This window comes from Procambarus clarkii, chromosome 74 (genome assembly GCF_040958095.1).
Source record: "Procambarus clarkii isolate CNS0578487 chromosome 74, FALCON_Pclarkii_2.0, whole genome shotgun sequence".
Lineage (NCBI taxonomy): Eukaryota > Metazoa > Arthropoda > Malacostraca > Decapoda > Cambaridae > Procambarus > Procambarus clarkii.
In genome coordinates this window covers 17,997,768-18,018,672 of record NC_091223.1, presented here as the reverse complement: position 1 = coordinate 18,018,672, position 20,905 = coordinate 17,997,768, and the positions used below count along the sequence as shown (strand labels likewise).

At 42.9% G+C, this 20,905-nt stretch overlaps 1 protein-coding gene across 1 annotated transcript in view; it reads left to right on the top strand.

The window, feature by feature from the left end:
- The window catches only part of LOC123767390 (DNA polymerase theta), a 99,199-nt gene that overhangs the window by 36,028 nt on the left and 42,266 nt on the right, over positions 1-20,905 (top strand). Inside the window, 9 exon segments of the mRNA XM_045757055.2 lie at positions 124-288; positions 2,274-2,486; positions 3,869-4,005; positions 8,494-8,657; positions 11,814-11,847; positions 11,849-11,977; positions 13,003-13,164; positions 14,218-14,380; positions 19,452-19,695. Of these exon segments, the coding sequence (XP_045613011.2) occupies positions 124-288; positions 2,274-2,486; positions 3,869-4,005; positions 8,494-8,657; positions 11,814-11,847; positions 11,849-11,977; positions 13,003-13,164; positions 14,218-14,380; positions 19,452-19,695 (1,411 nt within the window).

Here is a 20,905-nt window from a genome sequence, read left to right as displayed (position 1 = left end):
AGCACCCGTGTCTTTCATATTCATTGAAACCTGATTTATTGTAATTTCACTTTAAATGTAATTCATACTTTTATATTCTTTTATATTAACATAACCAAAAACAACAGTTATTCTTACTCACAGGAAAGGCAAACAGCCCATATCCACCTGAGCTCAGCGGGAAATTAAGAGATTGCTTGGACTCAACCGGCATAGGGAGGGTAATGGAAGCTCTCCGTAAATGCCCTGTTGGATTGGATGACATTTTAGCTCGATCTATTTCTTTTGGAGCAGCTTTTCATCATGCAGGTGAGTTTACATACTGTATGTACCTTCAGAGAATTTATAATTCATAATTTACGAATTATTTTTTTTTTTTATATAAACTGCTTGAAAATTATTGTTGGTGGCCATGACTTGATGGGTTTTCATTTCAAACCAACCGTTAGTTGCTACGTAGCATATAACTTGAATTTTTTTCAGAAACTATTGTAGTCAGTCCAATATAAACCTAAGTAGCATAGAAATAAGACTTTACAGGCTGTCATTCAGCAGTGATTTCTGAGCTTTGTCCCCATGGATTTTTGCTGAATATATATATAGGTCTTTGTGGTCCATCTAAACTCATGTTACATGAAAAACTCTTGTTGCCTTTGTCCTCACAGTAACGAGCAGTTTTTAAAAATTGGTCATGCAATTTAACTATTGAAGAGAGAGACAATGGTGACTGAACTTCCTGAAGACAGTTGTCAGCATAAATGGCTCATTGCTTTTAGGCTTTGCTTAATGGCATGATCACTCATCATTTGTGTGACACTGAATAATGTTATTGGCTTCAGCTGTGTTTCAAGGTTTTCTCCAAGATGGTTTGTTGATGGTGTCTTGAGACTTTGTCCTAGGTCAAGATCTTGATGGTAGGTTTCCTGGAGTTCCAAATAGGGAAGGACCAAAGCAAACCCCCTGCAATTCAGAAAATAAACCACTGGAGATCAATCAAACTGGAGCCAGAGAACAAAACCCAAAGGAAGATGAACCCTCCACGTGGCTTGCCACAATGCAGCACACTTGTGCACTATACTGTATGACTGATGGAGATGACCTGCCCAATAACCCTGGAAGGTCTGGTGAGCACTTATCACCAAACACCAACCCAGGGTCTAGGCATCTTTGAAACGTTGAGCAACAGGAAAGTAAGATGCCACAGAACCAGACCCCAGCAAGCCCTAAGAGGAAACCAATGAAGCAAAAGCTGATGGGCAGTAAGCAGAACCCAAATGGTCCCAATGGAGGCAAACTGGGTGGAACCGGAAAAACCACAACAATGGTCTGAGCCAAACTCTGCACAAGGGAAAAACCAGGCTGGCAAATTTCAGGCTTGCACTAATTACAACTTCCAACCATAGCCCTCCTGTCTGTCACCAAGTCCTGATGGAAGAAGGAATGTCTTGAATGGTGATCCCCAAAGGAGGACACAGAAAACATGAGAAGGTAACCTCAGAAACCTCAGATACACCATAAACCATCATTGGGTGGTTTATGGTTTTTGCCTTTGGTGCTAGGGAAGGTGGCCCTATAATAAAGCTTAGGCAGATCACAGGACTATTAAGAGCTCGGTATAGCTCGTGCTGCATGGAAATTTTGTTCCGAGTAGCTGAATCTAAAACAACAACAAACAACACAGGACTAAACCCAAAACGATTTGATGTGTAACTGAAAACAGTAAAAGTGGTCCCAAGCAGAAGTGGATAGTCCAGCTCGGTGCCGACAAAATAATGAAGTGAATAACTGACTGATGGCTTGAGGCGCCATGCGTGCACCTGGAGGCTGGTAGGAAAGTTGCAAAAGTTGTTGGATCACTTGCTTGTAGGGCTTGTAGATCACTTGTTTATCAATCATTTCTTGGAGGAGTTTTTGTGATGTTTTGTGACTTAGGGGTAGTGAGTAGATCTTTGATCCCCTCTTGCTCCCAGTCTTATAGAGAGGGGAAAGTTGGTGGGAAATGGTGCTTTGTTCTGCTAGGCACAGATTATCACAGAAGCCTGGCATGTCTAAGATTATCCTACAGTGCCAGTGCTGTAAACAAGGGAAGCTGCTATCAAGACGCCTCCCAGGAAGAGGCATTTCATTATTCTCAACTCGTAATTTTTGTTTACAATTTTGCTGCTGTACTACTACCTTGTTTTTCACACCTTTCTATGAATAATTTTTCCATACTTGATTATGTTTTTATATGCTTAAAATAGTAAATAAATAATCATGAATAAGAATGTAAAACACTATGTGGAAATTTTCAGGTTTAACCTTTGATGAACGTGACATTATTGAAGGAGGATTTCGTACGGGGTCAATACGAGTTCTCATCGCCACCTCAACTCTGTCTTCTGGAGTCAACTTACCTGCAAGACGGGTTATCATCAGGTCACCTGTCTTTGGTGGGGTCATTCTTGACAGTCTCACCTACAAGCAGATGATTGGTCGAGCTGGCCGAAAAGGCGTTGACACTGAAGGCGAGTGTATTCGTGTTTACACAGTACTGTATGAGTTTTTATTTTGTAAGCAGAGTTCCTCAGAGCTCGATCCTGAGCATATTGCTTTTCCAAATCTTTGTTAAAACTTCCAGAATGGTTGAGTTCTTACATGTTAATGTTTGCAAGTAATGCAAAACTAATGATAAGGATGAAAGCTGAGAAAGGCTGTAAAATACTCTAGAAAGACCTTCATATGCTGCATGAGTGGGTACACAAATGACTGTTAGTTTAACCATAGTAAATACAAATGAAAATTTGGAAGAGGAGGGCAGACACAGCCTCCATCTTAGGTAGGCAGCTACAGGTATCATGATGAGAAAAAGGCTTGGAAGTAGATGTAACTGAAGCACTTACACCACCAGCAGTACATGTAAATGGAATACCATCAACAGTATATGGAAAATTGGCAAGGCAAATATTGGAATGCCATTCAGTAACCTAAACAGTGATTCTTGCAAGAAAGTTTGTACAGCCTACATCCGACCAATCCTTGGATATGTAACACTAACTTGGGTCTCATGAGTAATTCTTTCTTTTCCAGCAGTTTTATATGCTTTCCTTCGCTAAGTGAATCAGGTGTGAGTGTCATTGCGACACTTTCCTTGTGCCTGGCAAGAGTGCCTGTTTACACAGATGGTCTGGGTTGCTATTACCCACTGTCTACAGGTCTGTATATCTCAGGGCTGGCCATTGCTGCTACGAGTTTCACATGTTGAGATTTGTCAGTTTTTAGTTCCTGTTACTGCCATCATTCTCCCTGTCAAATGTAGGGGCTGCATTCTTAATGCCATTGTGGAAGCCACTGTAGACCTATGCCCATGTGATAGACCCATGCCTTTTTGGCAGTAGACCTATACCCATGTGGCAGCGGCTGTTGGTCTCTACCTATATGGCGGCATTTGTGAGCCTCTGTCTTTATCATGGTTATGTAACTCAAGTGAGTCTCAGAGTCCTGGTGCAATTCCCTAAGGCATTGATTCCCACCTGTAGGTCCATGGAAGAATTTAAAGGGATCCATAGGTCTAGTATTATATTGCACTCTAGTAAAATATGAACCACTTCTGAGTGTGTTGCACTAAATGTCTCCAGTTACCATTTACTGTCCAAGTATTTTTAACAGAAAATAGCAAAACAAGGCTTTTCACATTTTTAATATACAGTATATATATTTGTTGCAGCAATGGCTACTGTCAGTTTTGATAGCTTGATCTATTTTGTTGTAGGTCCACATGTAAGAATGTGGTTGTCAGGGTCCACAGGTGAGGTAATTGCATTACCTCATAGAACTCAGGAGTACTTATTCTATTGCATTTATTTTGGACAAGATATAGTTCATAATCTCCCATTCATTTTATTTACAGGTGAAAGCATCTTAATTTGCAGAGAAGGAGAAACTCATAAAGCCAAGCTTCTCCTGAGTTCTACACTTCAACCCATTACCTCTTGTCTTCAATGTGATGCATATCTCACCACTAGCATGAAGAGAGCAATATTAGAGGTATTTAGTGAAGGCATCTTGAACCAGATTCGTTTAAAAGAAAATGTAGACTTGGATTTGAATGAATAATGTATAATTTCTGAGCGTGGGAGTCTCTGTTGCTCCCCAAATGATAAACGTATGGTTACTCGGCACACAATATGATACACACTCATGGCTCTTGTTGACCTATACCCTACCATGACAAGAATATTAGCAGGTGTTGTCAGCACATAGGTGGGGCAGATAGGCAGGGCTTAATCTGCCACCGAGTGACTATTTGCAATTATACAAAAATAGATCAGTACAGTCCACTTGAATACCCCCCCCTACAAACGATCATTTGAATAATGAGGAAAATTAACTAATAGCTAGTAAATTAACTGCGCTGACCACCATTAGAATATATGTGGTGGTCATGTGCTTTACATATATATATGTAGTGCATATGGGTCATTATAAGAGAGTTAGGGTAGCAGGGAGATTTAACTGGGGGTTTCGTCCATAGACATGGGATACATTCCAGTACCTTCAACTAATCCCCTTTTATGCTGAGGGTGCATATTGCTTCTTCCCTAGGTTTGTTGGGGGCCTTGTAGTGGACACTCCTGGGGCTTAGATTGTCTTAAGTGGAGTGTAAACATACCATTATCCTCACAGGTTTCTGGGGCTTACATTGTAGGATTACAACTTGTAGGATTAGCAGGATGTATAGTACTCACCAAATTGTACTGATGGGATTTGAGCTTCATCTCTGGTCCTGTGTGTAAACCTTTAAGACTTCTTTATGTATTCCAATTTGTTTATTACTTTACTCTGACATATCTGATTCTATCTGTGGTTTATTTGGGTGCCTAGTTTCCACCTAGGTCCCCTTTTTCATGTACCACCCATGCTAACCAGTATCTTTGTCTGCACTGTCAATTCCTCTAAAAAATTTGTGTGATTATTATGTCTTCTCTGTTTTTTCCCTCTTCAGGTGTTGCAGGGTTTAGGACAGGATGTGTGGTCTGGTTCCCTTTTCTTTCTGAGGTGGGTTTTCTAGCATTACTTATGTGCAGTTTCTGGTCTCTGCCTGCTCTTCAAAGCACTAGCCCATGAAAACCAACACAGGTTTTTACACACACAACACAGGTTATCTTGAGGTTATCTTGAGATGATTTCGGGGCTTTAGTGTCCCCGCGGCTCGGTCCTCGACCAGGCCTCCACCCCCAGGAAGCAGCCCGTGACAGCTGACTAACACCCAGGTACCTATTTTACTGCTAGGTAACAGGGGGCATAGGGTGAAAGAAACTCTGCCCATTGTTTCTCGCCGGCGCCCGGGATCGAACCCGGGACCACAGGATCACAATCCAGTGTGCTGTCTGCTCGGCCGACTGGCTCCCTGTGCAAAAAGCAAACACACACACATACATAAAAACATGAGCTATCAAAAATCAATCATTGGATGTAATGAAACTACTTGGTTGGCCTCAGTAGTTCTCTGGTGCATTAGCACTAGTACCACAGAGATGTCCACAAAGCTACCAGGTCTTGACTTACACAGGCCTACCAAATACCAGGACCAGAATCTGGTGTGCTCATAAAGACAAGATGATCTGAAACTCTTCCAAAACAGTAAAACTGCTGAGAAATACAGGTGAAGTAAAACCAACTACATATTTTTATTAAAGAGAGAGAAGTTGGAAACAAGAAAGATGTAATTTGCACAATGTCTGTAAACCATGAGCTAGCACTGAAGTAAACCACCAGATGGCAGCTTGGGTCACCTGGAGCCATGTCTGCCTGCCTGCCACCTGACGTGTATACATGACACTCAACGCATCACTACTCCTCTGCAAGGATGAATGTTTCTGTTAGCTTAGTGTGGTTGGTGTTTTTCTGGACTTTGTTGTTCCAAAGTGGGGGGTTATGCTTAGTAGTTCTATTTCTGCAAGCAAAGTCAAAGCACAAGAGACTCCTTAAAAACGGTAAAATATATACATTATACATTACCTTACCTTGTGCTGGTTCTGGGAATCAATGTCCCCATGGCCTTGTCTCTTACCAGGCTTCCTGGTTGGTGGTCTGATCAACCAATCTTAATGTCATGTGCAAAAAGTCAAGTGCATGCATAAACAATTATAGATAAGCAGGTCTCCCCAAGTTATTTGTTCCATGATGAACACAAGGAAGGGCCCATGCCTTAACAACACTGAGAAGAAATCTCACTCACTGCATATGCCAGCTCTAGGTGCATGATACCAAAGTAACTCAAGATACTGCAGTTCATAAATGCTACCTGAACATAAACTCTGGTTCCACATCCAAATGAGTGGATGCCAAATGTTGTACTAAACTACTACTAATTATGTCACTTCCTTATACAGATTTCACTTGGGTACCAATTCTCAAGGCATCACCTTAGATAATGTTAGATTGGACGAGCCATCTCAAGGAGGAATCACCTGCATCAGAAAAGATAACAGTTTGTATGGAACCTTTGACGAACAGCATATCATCAGTGAAGATAAACCTGAAACCACAGCTGAACTAGACCTAAAAACCATAATACATGCAAATTGACTAGGAAATACACTCGCAAAAATCATAATAAGACATGTAACACACACTAAACTAAAAATCAACAGAAACACCAGTCACTAGGCAAATAAACATTGCCTTAGGGAGCTGCCTGATAGACAACAGGGCATCAGTCAAAAGAATGATTGGCTGGATGACACCTGACCCCTTGATGGAGTATTGCTGTCATCTAGTGGTTCAAAGAATAAGTAAGAGGGTTAAATTTTTGCATTTGAATTGTTTTGAGTTTTGTTCGGTATTTGTATCAAACATTTATCTGAGTGCTTTGAATTTTGTGTTCCTCTTTCAGCCTTTTGGCTGGGCTTTTCCCCCCTAGTGTGTGATGTCTGTGACTCATCTTTGTTGCTTCAATGATGGAACAGTATTCTGGTCCTTGTTCCTGGTAGGCCAATGATAGAATCAAGTCTTTATTTTTTCATTACACTTCACAATTGTGTGTGATTTGCATCTGATTTGCCGTGTCCTTAGTAGATTACTTCCTGCTGCTATATAGTCATATATATATAGTCTGGTCAACTAGTTCCTGCTGACTTTGCTTCAGGGGGTTACCTTCCCTGGCATCCGCTAGCATTTTCCTATTTCCTCACCAGAGTTAGCTTCTCTGAGGGTTAGGGTGTCCCCCTTTCTGGGGCTTCTCTTCTCGAGTTGATCTAGTGGCTGGGTTGCCATGGGATTTAGTTTTCATGCCAGACCTGTTGACAAGAGTTGATTAAGTTCACTGTAATTTCTATACAAAGTTATGTGCAGGAGTTGGCTTCACTTCACTTGTATCTGATGCATAGGGTCACTTATTTACAGATCAAATGGCCAGACTCCCATTGACTCAAGGTGGCCTTTTTGGCTTTTTTATTTTGTTGGTTATTTTGTGATGCCTTCTTTCTCGATCACAGATGCTTATGCTTGCCACTTTCAGTAATGCATGTCATTGTTTCAGACTCTGACAGACATTCCTGTGGCCATTGTCATTTTATCTACTAGGTTCAGGTTTTTTCATCCACTGATGTGTGATATTTGTTGTTACTGTACATCTGTGCTGGCTAAGCTGCCCTCCTGGGCTGCAGCATTTCAGGCTGCTTCTGCACCCCTGAACATATGCCTCGTGGTACCAGCTTTTGCACTCTACAGTTGTGGATGGTAGTGCAGGAGGTGAGCCTCCTCTCTCTTACAAAGTGGATTTCTAGGCTTTTGTGATGCAGACTTATGCTCAATTCAGACCTTTCTCTGTTGTTTTCCTTGCTTTGGTTCATCCAGCATTTACTTGTGCTACTCCCCTTGTCTCTATTTCTGACAAGGGCTCCTAAATGGAAAAACCATTTGCAAAGTTCCTTGTCACAATAGGAAGAAAAACATCTAGAGCCAGGTTGGTGAGTGAGTTGAAACTTGGGTCAGACCATTTGTCTTCTGGCTTGGAGAACAGCCAAAATACATTTCATTTCACTTGACCATTAAAAAGAAAAGATAACTGTGTTGACAGTACAGTAATTTAAATGTTATACTAAATGTGAAGAATGAATAATTAACAGCACTGTACTCATCTAGTAGATACAATACTCACCTAGTAAAATACTGTGTATTATATTGATTGTATTGAATAACAAGATATAATTGTTATCACTGTAGATATATGATATAATATATAATAATAAAACTTTCATAAATTTAAATGGTAATTTTTCACATGACAATTCAATTGCTGCCAGACAGTATGCTAATGAATCACTTGAATGGTAGGATAAAGTGCAGTACTCTATAACACAACTAGTAATATTAATACATTGTAATCTGAGGAAGCACAGTATATTAATCTTTTCATAATTACGTTTCTAGCATGTTCCTATCGCTGTTATCAGTTAAAATGGCATTCAGTTGTTGACTGGAAATTTGTTATATCAGGTATACGGTATATAATGTTTCCTTAAATCGCAGGTAATTGTCAGTGGTGTAGCAAGCACTTCACATGAGGTTGACAGCTACTGCAAGTGTACACTCCTGGCTGCTTCACTTCACACCGCTGCTGAAGGCTCCCAACCAAATTCGCAGAATTCCATTGTCAGCTGCATTGCCTTTTTGGAGGAGAACGAGTTTGTCAGGTTTGTTGTTTTGATAAATTGCCTGATCCTCACTGCTGGTACTGAAGGATATACCAGTTTTTTCTGAGCATTACCACTTGGTTGTTCCTTCAGACAATGTCCTACCCTTCCCAAGGAAAGACCCAGACTCTCAAGAAGTTTTATTCACCAACTGCATAAATGTGGAGATGGCAAGCTTGCCACAGGTGCTGCTTGAGGTCACTCATGACTGTAGTCCCTTGTTTTACATAATTTCTGCAACAGTATGTCTGATTGTCTATCTGTATATCTGTGTAGATCTGTTAGTATCTAACCCTCTCTCAGATTGTTGGCATGATTCCTGCTTAAAATACAATGATATTTTTGGTATTTAAAGTATCTAAAGAATTAATAAACAAATTAGATTGATGGTAAGTGTGTGTGTGTGGGGGTACTTACACAAGGTGTCTAGTGTGGGGCATCTGATAAGTATGTGAACAGGATCAGGTCACGTTCAAATGGACATATACAGTCAGTATTGTGTGTCGATTCAACTTTTGAACCCGTATACGTGAACCTAAAACCTTTAGATGTAATGATTACTCGAAACATATACCAAGTAGGCGCCTTGCTTGAACCCTGATGGTATTGTATATAGACAGGCAGAGGCATCACCAGGGGTTTTCCCCCCCTCGTTTCCTATTTGAAAATTGTTGTATCTGTTCCATTGAGGAAAAACTGATAGGTGATCTGAACCTTAATCCTGACATCTGTTATATGTATGTTGATGATACATTGTTGCAGGTACCTGACATGGAATGCTTGCTACTGCTTAAGTAAGCTTTCAAGCAAAATACAGCACTCAATTTTACTTACGAGATGGAGAATGAAGGCAAACTGTCTTCTTTAGAACATGGTAAAATTAACATAGGAATGTGTCTTAATGCAAGTACAGTAGTGCAACCTGTCCTCTTGAATAGTACATTGGATTTAGATATATATAACCCTAGTGTCACATTATGATGTACTGTAAATCAAAGCGACTAGCAAAATTGAAAGGGGTGTCTTGTTTTCTGTTTGTGGGTCCTAGGTTAGGTTTGTTTCAGGCAGTTTACTTCTGTCTACCACTCACTTGTCAGGACTATAATGAAACAACCCCCCACACTGGATAAGCCAGATATCTGGATAAGCAGAATATTTACTGGGGAAGTCTAAAAATTAAAATTCTTAACAAATGAGCACGTAGGAATTTGAGTTAGATATGGCCCGCCACTCCCGGGTTTGTTCCTGAGTGCCCTTAGGTTCCTCAGATTCGTCCTTCCAGGGGTTTCCTTCCTCTCGGATGTCCTTTCGTGCTTTTTTTCACCTCCGGTCTGCTCATCCGCCGCCTGAGCTTTCTTGGTCTTTGGACCAAGAGCTTTCTTTTCTTTCTTCTCCTCCTCACTTTTTTTTGGACCCTTCTGTTAGAGATTGCTTTTGGAAGGCCTTGTTTTTGCTGGCCTTGGCCTCTGGGGGTCGGTTTGGGGAGCTTTGTGCTCTCCTCCAATGTCGGGAGTTCTGTTCATCTGGTCCAGGTGGTCGTTTTGTTCGTTTGCAGCCTTCTATTCTGGCGAAGAATGAGACTGATGGCTTCTGGAGGGGTCCGTTGGTTGTGTATGCTTTATGGTTAGGCCAGGGGTGCATCACATGTTCTGTGATGCACACAACACGCCGCTTTACGCTGCTACTTGCAGTCCACTGGTTCTGTGACCGTGGACACTTTCTGGGTTGATCTGGTTTCCCTGGTTCCCTGTTCCAGGGCTCGTGTGTCTCAGGTTGTCTGCAGTAACATCAAGTCTAGCCTGCGGTCAAGCCGTGTGCCCATGATGTTAGGAAGTATGCTGCTCTCGCAGCGGTTTTTGGTAACATCAACAGCAAGGGAGCTGGTCGGCCGAGCGGACAGCATGCTGGACTTGTGATCCTGTGGTCCTGGGTTCGATCCCAGGCGCCGGCGAGAAACAATGGGCAGAGTTTCTTTCACCCTATGCCCCTGTTACCTAGCAGTAAAATAGGTACCAGGGTGTTAGTCAGCTGTGACGGGCTGCTTCCTGGGGGTGGAGGCCTGGTCGAGGACCGGGCTGCGGGGACACTAAAAAGCCCCGAAATCATCTCAAGATAACATGTCTTGTGTCGACATTTGGGCGTGGGGTATTGGAGGTCGAGCAGGGTTCAGGTATCTCGTGAATGTTCCTGTTCCTTCCTGGCCGTGTGTGGCTTTGGGGCACCTTTCGCGGCTGTGTGTGGGTTTGAGGCACCTGTCGCGGCCGTTTGTCTCTTCCTCATCTTGACACCTGCAGTACTGTACTGTCGCCTCCGGGGTAAGTCCCTGCTTTTACTTATCTTTGGGTAATTAGCTTCAGGAACCGACGGGGCTCCCCACATAAAATCAGCATTGAATATAATGAAATTTCCTTTTCTGGGTGAGCCCCGTAGGCTCCCTGACACCCTCCCTCCCTCCTTCTGGTCTGCAGTTTTCATCAAAACTGCAAAATTCATCTCCCTCTCCCCCCCCCCCCCCATATTGCTAACGAGCTGGAGTGCTAGTTGCATGAAGTGTTGCTTGTTTGGTTTCTCTGTAGGGGAGATATTTTGATCTTTTAGGATGTAGATTGTCCAGGTTAACCAGAGAGTGACCTGTTTTGATTCGCCTACCTTTCTGGGGTCCTTTCCAGGTCAATAGCAATTATGACATACTTTAAAGATAAAGTGCTCATTGGCCATTGCTCCCTGCACCTCTGAAGAGGCCAGGTTCTGGCTTATGGTCCCCAGTAGGCATAAGAACTCCTGTGACTGATGACCCCAAAGTAATATAGCACATATCTGTCTGGATAGCTTCAGGGAGCCTCCAGGGCTCGCCCAGAAAATGACATTTCATATTATTCAAAGCTGGTTTTTGGTTACCTGGGCTGTCTGCTATGTACAGTAGTGGGTTATTCTTTAACTCCAAGGTGCTCATGTGAGTGGGTCAACATATTGGATCCTGCTTTTGAGTATGCTGAGAAAGTCTGAGAAGTTCAACATTTAAAGGTTGCCCTGAAGTACCTGTTCATGAAGCTTCAAGTAGATAATGAGGTGCCAAAAAGACAAAGGAATTTCTTTAGATTCAATTCTTTTAACTTTATTCATCAATTAATACTATCTTTAGCTCAACTTTTGTAGGTTACAAGAGGTTGAAGGCACCGTACGATACATTGAGGACACAGCTGGGATGTGCAGTACTTGCCTCAGGCCTCTCCCCTGATGAAGGCCTGCATGTATTTAGTGAACTTCATCGTGCCAGACAGTGCTTTGTATTGGAAAATGAACTTCATATTATTTATCAGGTCAGTTCTTTATAAGCTTTACAGTACAATGCATTTAATGAATATGGCTGGATTTGTTAGCTTGTCTTGGATTCCAGGTGTTTGATGCAGGATTTACTACTATAGGATATTTATTATTTGGTATGGAGTACACATTTAACTTAGTTGGTTATTTAGTAATATATCACTCTTTTGATATATTGAGGGGCTCCTCCCTCCCCCTCCACTAAATAGTTGTAATCTAACAGAGACAAATGTACCCCATTATTACTGGCATGTGTAAAAAACATTTTCCTGAACAGTACCCTTAAGTTCCTACTGATCCCCACCTTTCCATCCTTGTCTGTCCTGAGCTTGATGGTGTTCCTCTCTTAGCCTAGGATTTAGGTGGAATGTGGTTAGGTTGTCTTGTAATTACCTAAGTGTAATTACCTAAGTGTAGTTACAGGATGAGAGCTACGCTCGTGGTGTCCCGTCTTCCCAGCACTCTTTGTCATATAATGCTTTGAAACTACTGACGGTCTTGGCCTCCACCACCTTCTCACTTCTCACTCACTTCTCACACCTTCTTGTGCGTTTCTTGTTGTGTCAGTGCGGGCAATTGGTTGCGGTCAGAAGTAATAACCTATTGGGGGTTGTTAAATATCCATTGTACAGTTTGGCAGTCTCTGTGTTGTAAAGTTGTGCCTGGAAAGCAATTCAATTTCTGCAAATTACTTCTCCCTCTATAATTTGGTTTGGATTAAATTTTCCTGCAGTTTGCTCACCCTGCCCTGAATGTGGCACAACCTAAGCAGAAGTCAGTAGGCTCTCGTTTTAGGAAACGGCTGTTTAAGGTTTCTCCGAAGAGTACTTTCCTTATTCACTCAAACCTAGCTCTTGTTTTATTTTTATTTATTTTTATAACTTTATCACAAGTTAGCATTACTTCTGAGACAAATTATTGTGTTGTTCATCTCAATACATAAATTTTAGATAAGATAGATGATGTTTTGTATTTTTAGAACTGTATTTTGTACTCTGTCTTTGAATATTCAACTCCATAGGTAACACCTGTGTATGTCAGTTCAGCATGGCCAAATCTGGACTGGTTATCATTTCTCAGTATTTGGGAAAGCCTGAGTGAAGACATGAAGAGGGTGGCTCAGCTGGTGGGTGTGGAGGAGAGCTTCATCGTGAGGGCCATGAAGGGCACTGTCAACAAGAAGGTCAGTATAAAAAGGTCTGGTGGCTCACCGAAATTTCCAATGTGAAAATAATTTTGGGATTTAAACTACAAAACTTGAATGGTAGTTGGTAAATTTAGTGATACAGTTCAGGTGTTTAACATTTGGATGTTTTGTTAACATTCATAAATATAATGGATTAATTATCACATGGAATTTTCCCCATGGAATTTGTATTTTGGTCTGGATTCACCTGAAAGTTCTCTGTGAAATCCAGATTGACTCTGTACTGTATAGTAGCTTCCTGTTGACCTATTCTATTTATGCTCTTCATCTTTTAATTTTTAATATTACTCTTAAAGCATTTTCCTAGTGGCTCCCTTAGGGACCCCAGAGCTAATGCACAGGTTTCCCAGGGCCAGATTCAACACACCAGGCATCAGTGACAATCTCGGTGCCTTCTGGAAGCAGGTGCCAGAATCATTCTCCTTCAGTGAGGTGGGGAAACTCATGGAGTCATAATACTCGACACACACACTGGTGAAGCCCAGTTAAAATGGGTAAATAGAGGTCACAGAAACTCAAAGTTCACACAGAAAATTCTTTGGTATGAACAAATACTGAAAACCTAAAACTATGCCAAGTATCCCAAACACCATCTTGCCACATTCCTCTTTAATGACGGCACTAGTTCACCAGGATTTTGGTGAAGCCCCCACCATCACACTCCTCCGGTGCCACTACTAACACACAACGCCTTCTATGAACTGTTAAATATAGGAGAGCCCCTCTCAGTACCTACCCAGGGAAATTTCCCAAGTTAAGCAACTCTTTCTTGGATACCAGTGTTATATATATGACGTTCAGTTATGTATGGATTCTGTCTATATAGAGCACTGGTCATGAAGGTAGCTGTTTAGCTGATAATTATTCCTGTACAGTATGCAATATTAGTTTTATAGTGTCATATAATTTAATGTTCTGTACAACTATCTATAATTTTTTCTTTATAGTTTACAGTTTTCTCTTAATATAAATTCTGCTGTAGTTGTTAACAACATATGAAAACCTGTTCTTTATGTGTGTCTCATATAGTTGCAGCGTCAAGCCAAGCAGTTGGCTGTGCATCAGAGATTTTATACAGCTCTTGCCCTTCATGAGCTTGTTCATGAGGTGCCACTCAACACTGTGGCCAGGAAGTACGGTGCCGCCCGAGGGATGCTTCAGTCTCTCCAGCAAACAGCTTCAACATTTGCTGGTACAGTATGTTTAATAATTAGACAAAAACTTTTTGATATGCGATTTAAAATGTTTAAAGCCTAACTGTCATATTAATTTTATCCAAGATGATTTATAGGCACATCATATTAATTTGTGAAAGTTTGTACTCCTATGAATGACTTTTTAACATACACCAAAAATGTTACACAATATTATAACTATTATAGTAAATCTTATGTAGTTGTACAAAGCTGCTAATATCGAAATTCAGAATTGGTGTGCTAAAATTCCACCCTTAATAAATGCTTCAACTCAATTCTGTGGATGGCAGGCAGTTCCAACACTCTTCTCAATGTTGTTAATACATATTAAGAGTGAAATCAATAGAAAAGGCACTAGCCATCATTCCATGGTAGTTTTATTTCTTTGGCACCTTTTACATGGATGTGTTTGCATCTGTTACGGTCACTATGGGCCAGTAACCAGGTTCTTGATGTTATAACCTCTTTTTCTATATCCGACCTCAAGTTGGTAGTAAGCTTTAAAGAAACTGGCTGTATCAAGCAGTAGTGCAATGCATAAAAAAAGGGGGGGGATATGCAAGACACTATTTCTTTACCAATATATTTACCTTCACCACTATTTATATATTATAATAGATTGTTACTACACGTATGTACAAAATTGCCTCTTTCACTCAGGGCACAACACAACTACAGTGTTCGTCATACCCAGTGAACCCACATTCCAGGTGTACGTTGTCCACTGGCAAACACTGGCGAGTTCACCTTCTACATGGGCCAGTCCACCCACACAGTATCACGATGTGTCTACACCCCTTCTTCCCTCTCCAGATACTCACTGGCAGAGGGCTTAAGCAACAAGCTGACAGGGGTCTAAAACAATCATACATAGGGGTAGCAAACACCTTGGTAGAAGCCTCTAGCAGCCTGCTAGCAGCCTGCTAGCAGCCTGCTAGCAGCACTTCACAAATAGACACATCACTATCTTCCTTAACTCTTGGAAGCCAATTCCGGGTATGTCGATCTTCAACAACACCGTATATCAGCAGCTAACACACTGTTCGGATCGACGGCGGCTTATTTAGTCTTCTCGCAGGACCAAGCTAAGAGTTCGTGGACTGCCCAAGATAAACTGCCCTCCTCAGCTCAATCACCCCCATATGTCACCTCTGTGGACATAAAAACGTCATTAGCCTGATGGACAGTACACTGGGTAACCCTGGGGATAACACTCGTACACCAGGGACTTGACATTGTGACTTGTAGCCACAACCTAGATGGCGCTGATCTTTATACGCCACCCACCAGAGGTCATCCACATCGACCTCCTCTTCTGACTGGGGCAGGAAATGGGAACTTTCCACCAATACCACGCCACCACCAACATATGGCATTGTCTACATAGTGCCCAATACTAGGGGAGTTGGAGTGCAGACCCATAGATGGCGCTGAAATCGCCACTCCACACTCAGACGATGATGTTGATACCATAACATCCAGAACTTTGGATATTTGGAATTTAAAGCTGCCTGTTTGTTCGTCTTTCCTGTTTCAGGATTCCTTTGCATTTGATTCATTTTGTCTTAACTGGAACCAGTGGGACAGAATTGTTTGTTTCCCGGCTTATACACAGTCTAGTTAATTTAAACTGAGCAGGAGGGGTGTAACCCAGAGTCCATGACAAATGCTAAAACCCATGCTTTGGTATGGGCAGATTTGGAGGACAGACTACTCCTTTACTAAGTTCTGTCTTTCCCACTTTCCACATTTTCATTGTTAGTGTGTGTAACATTGAGACATCTCTCTTTCTTGTTGCTAGTTTCCTCATAAGTTGGAAGTCAGGTTCTGGATGTTTACCCCCCATTGGGGCTGTGCTTTCCTTGTCACCTCCAATGCCTTTCTGGCACTCTTGTGGCACATGTAATCCTTTTCTCTGTTGCTGTTTCTTTTGGGTGGCTGTGGAGACTTAGCTAAGGGGGGGGTGACTGAGTGGCCTAAAAATAAGGTGTTTAGTGTCGATGAAACATTTTTCCTGATCTGCTTACTCCGTGTTCTGATGGCCTTCTTTTGTCATGCCTCAATTGTGCCTTTTCCTATTGTGGTGAGTACGATGAAAATGAGTCAAGTTAAACTAGCAGACTCTGTTTACACTAACAGTGCTGTCACCTGATAACAGGTGGCTGCAATGGACAGGTGAGCCAATAAATATTGCTTGTTAGCAGTTTATTTCAATTCACGAGTATTAAGTGCATGAGATAGAAAGTCATGCTGGTCCAAGCATGAGTTCACAACTTACCATATAGAGCATGATATTGCCTATTGGAGTAACTTAATGACCAATTTAGTGAGAATTATTTCATCTACCCTTAACTCCAACATTTTTTCTGGGGGGAGCTACCGGGCTAATTTGCAATTCATTAGACCAGGGCATTGGTCAAAGGAGTTCAGCCTACAGGGGACCACGAGCCAGAACCTGGCCCTCTCAGAGAGGCACAGGGAGCAATGGCCCTTTCTTATCTGCCATCGACCGGGGTTATGCACCCAGAAAGATAGGCATAACAAAACAAACCCCACATGGTAAGAAAATTGCAATCGAAAACCGAACAGAGAAGCAGAACACCCTCCAATCCCAAGGAAATGAGCAAACAAGCAACCATCCTACAAACTACCGGACTGTTCTCCGGTGGTTCATTGCCTGAACCGCGGAGGTTCCCTTCAGTCCTTGCCTCTTTGGGGCTGGTCACTTTGAGGGGCTCGTCTGCTGGTTTCTCGGAGTTTGGCTCTGCGTGTAGTTTATATCCGGGAAGTGTCCAACGGCCTGTCTCGGTTCATTTCCCCTGTCCACGGAATGTACGGTCGGCACCGACTCCTTCAGTTTGCTCTGTCAGTCGTATGGGCTCGCAGAGGTGGACCTCTTCATGTCAGTGTGGTCATGCCATCTCCCAATATATGCCTTTCCCTGACTCCGGAGCCTTTGCGATGGACGCCTTTCAGCTGGACTGATCGAGGCAGGGGTTACCTGTACTTCTCCATGTACCTAGTCCTACCAAGGGAGAGTTGTCCTAGTAGCCCATTGGTGTCCCTGGACCCAGCCTTGGTTTCAGGCGCTGCTTACTTGGTGTCCGAACCCGCGGTGTATTTCACGACTCTGCCTCTTCCAACAGATCGAAACGGTACGGTACACTGGCTGGTTCGGTTTTCTCCTCCATTCTTCGCATCTGGTCTTTTTGATGCGGGTTTATCACCATCTCTATGGTGATCAGGTGGCTTCGTTGACGGTGTCCCACCTGAGAGCTTCGTTTAGGCCACAGTATGAAGTGTCTTGGCGTTCTTTTCATCTTTTTCTCTCTCTTCGTAGGTTGTCTACTATTTCTGATCAGGTTGTTTTATCCTTTCTTGACTTTTTCAGTACTGTCATTTGATGCCGAATACTGTCGCCTCATATCGTGCGGCACGGCACTGGGGAAGCCACTTCAGCTTGCATTTCGGGTGGATGTCACTTCTGCCCTGTTTTGTAAGCTTTCTTGTGCTTTGTTACAGGGAGCCGGTCGGCCGAGCGGACAGCACGCTGAACTTGTGATCCTGTGGTCCTGGGTTCGATCCCAGGCGCCGGCGAGAAACATTGGGCAGAGTTTCTTTCACCCTATGCCCCTGTTACCTAGCAGTAAAATAGGTACCTGGGTGTTAGTCAGCTGTCACGGGCTGCTTCCTGGGGGTGGAGGCCTGGTCGAGGACCGGGCCGCGGGGACACTAAAAAAAAAAAAGCCCCGAAATCATCTCAAGATAACCTCAAGATTGTTTCACCGGGTTTATCCGGTTTCTCTCGTTCCCTGTTCCAGGCCTCGGGTCTCCCAGGTCATTCGTATGGTTATTTAAGTCTAGCCAGCCTGTGTTCTATGCTCGTGCCCATGACGTTCGGAAGTTTGATGCTTTGGCTACTGTCTTCGGCAACATGTCATGGGCTGAAATTTGGGTTCTGGGACTTTGGAGGTAGAACAGGGTCCTGGCCGCCCATTATTTAGTCAACATTCCTGGTCCTGGGCATTCCTGTGTGGATTTGGGTCGCAGGTTGCAGCCAGTTGTCTCGCCTTTGAGTTGAGGAGAGAGTGGCGGCTGTCTCCTGCGTAAGTCCCTCGTTTCCTTATCTTTGGTTATGTTGCTCCAGGGAGCCGAAGGGGGGACTCCCCACAGAAAACCAGTGTTGAATGTAATGAAACACCATTTTCTGGGTTAGTCCCAGAGGCTCCCTGGCACCCTCCCTCCCTCCAGTCTGCGGTATTCGCGTTGTTTTGATACGCAGCCTCCGAAATGGAATGGCTGGGTCACCGACATGGGTGGGGCTGTGCGGACAAGCGGCTCAGCAGTGTGGTGCAACGTGTGCTTGTTTCCTTGGGATTGGTAGGAGTGCTGCCTCTGTGTTTGGTTGCAATTTTCTTACCATGTTGGGTCTGTTTTGTTATGCCTATCTTTCTGGGTGCCTAACCCCTGGTCGATGGCAGATAAGAAAACCCCCAACCACAGGGGGTTGGGGGTTCCAGGGCCAATGATCCCTGTGCCTCTTTGAGGGGGTTGGGTTCTGGCTCGTGATCCCCAGTAGGCTGAATTCCTTTGACTATTGCCCTCGTCTAATGAATTGCATATTAGCTCGATAGCTCCAGGGAGCCTCTGGGGCTCACCCAGAAAATGGCATTTCATTATATTCAACGCTGGTTTTTTATTACATGGAAGTATTAGCATTTTCACATATGTGTGTGTGCTATAATTTTAATGTTAAAACATAACAACAGGATAAAGGCAAGCAGTTTGTATGCTGTAGAACTATTCTTGCTTCACTGTGTACATATAATGAATCATAGATAGTTATGTACTGTATATACTGTAAATTTGCATATTTTAATCATGTGAAACAAATTCTTATATAATTATACCAAATGCATATTAGTTTCATTAATTACTCAGGAAGCATCCATGCAGACTTGAGTACGGTAGATTTAAGTAGCTCCCAAAAGTTATGTGCTGGTTTGGCTGAGCCTTAAGGTTGTACCGATTCTCTGAGCATTTCATTACATCTCTTAATTTTTTCAGGCATGGTCACTGTGTTTTGTAATCGCCTTGGGTGGTATAATCTAGAGCTACTTGTTGCTCAGTTTCAAGATCGTCTGCACTTTGGAATTCAACGGGAACTTTGCGACTTAGTCCGCTTGTCACACGTCAATGGCCAATGCGCTCGAGACCTGTATAATGCAGGTCTGGAGACAGTCAACTTGGTAGCTCATGCTAGTCTTCATGATGTAGAGAATATATTACGTTCTGCATCTCCATTCCACAGGTAATACCAGATTGGAGTGTCTTACTTAGAATAAACTTTCATATTTCCTAGATTAGTATCTTTGATGCTCTGTTTCCTTTCAGAACCTTAAAGTTCATATAGCCTTGCTCAAGTTTTAAAAATTCTGAAGGAGCACATAAAATATTTACTTACAAAATCAACATGCAATGGGATCTTTTCTTTGATACATCAACCCCCTGACTTCCTTCTGTAGAGTATGCTTATAACTATTATGTTGTATATACAAGGTTTTATTTGTGGGCATTATAATAAATTAATCCATATGAATAAATCAACTTTTTAATACAGAAAAAAAGTGTTGAATGTAATGAAATTTTCTTTTCATTACATCTGTTGGAGCTATCGGACTGATATTAACTATATTAGTCTGGAGCTTCAGTCTTATGGAGTTGGAGTCTACCTGGGACCACGAGTCAGAACGTGGTCTCCTCAGAGAGGTGCAGGGACTAATGGCCTATGAAACTCCCTTGTATGAGAGTATTCACATCTGCCATCGACTGGGGATAGACACCCAGAAAGGTAGGCGCCCCAAAACAGACCCCTCCTGGTAGAAAAATTGCAACCCGAGACTGAACAGAGGCTGGAAACTCCCCCGAGGAAAACAAGATAACAAGCAACACGTCATCACACTGCGTGCCGCTCGTTCACACTGACCCTCCCCCTTCTGGGGAAGGGGGTCCTGCCCTACCAAGCCAGCCTCCGGATTGCTAGTTCGTTGACTGAAGCCGGCTGGGTCTGTTGTCTACTCTGGTCGCGATTATCTGTCAGGCTTTTCACCCGTGCAGTGGTACTTTGTGTGTTGGAGCGGTGGCCAAGAGTTACATACGCAGGGCTGCATGTGCTTAGGCCTTTCATCCTTAAGCATCCTGTAAGTACACCCCCTGGGCCTCAGGGTTATCTTCCCTGGGACTTTCGGGTTTCCCACTCAAGTAGAAGTAGTGGTCACTAAGCTTCTACCTCGCCCTAGGGGTCAGCTTTAGGTTTCTGTGCTTTCGTTTGGCCCTGGGTAAAGATTGGTTGTTGTTGGTTAGAGTGCACTGGGCTGCCCAGCTTGCATAATAGCAGCAGCTGTGCCTCTTTCTGGCCTCCTGTAGTTGCGGAACTTCCTCTGGGTTCTTTTCATACTTAGCTAGCCGGACATTAAGGCCCCTGGAGGTGGACCTCTTCGTGTTGATGTGGTTGATGTCTC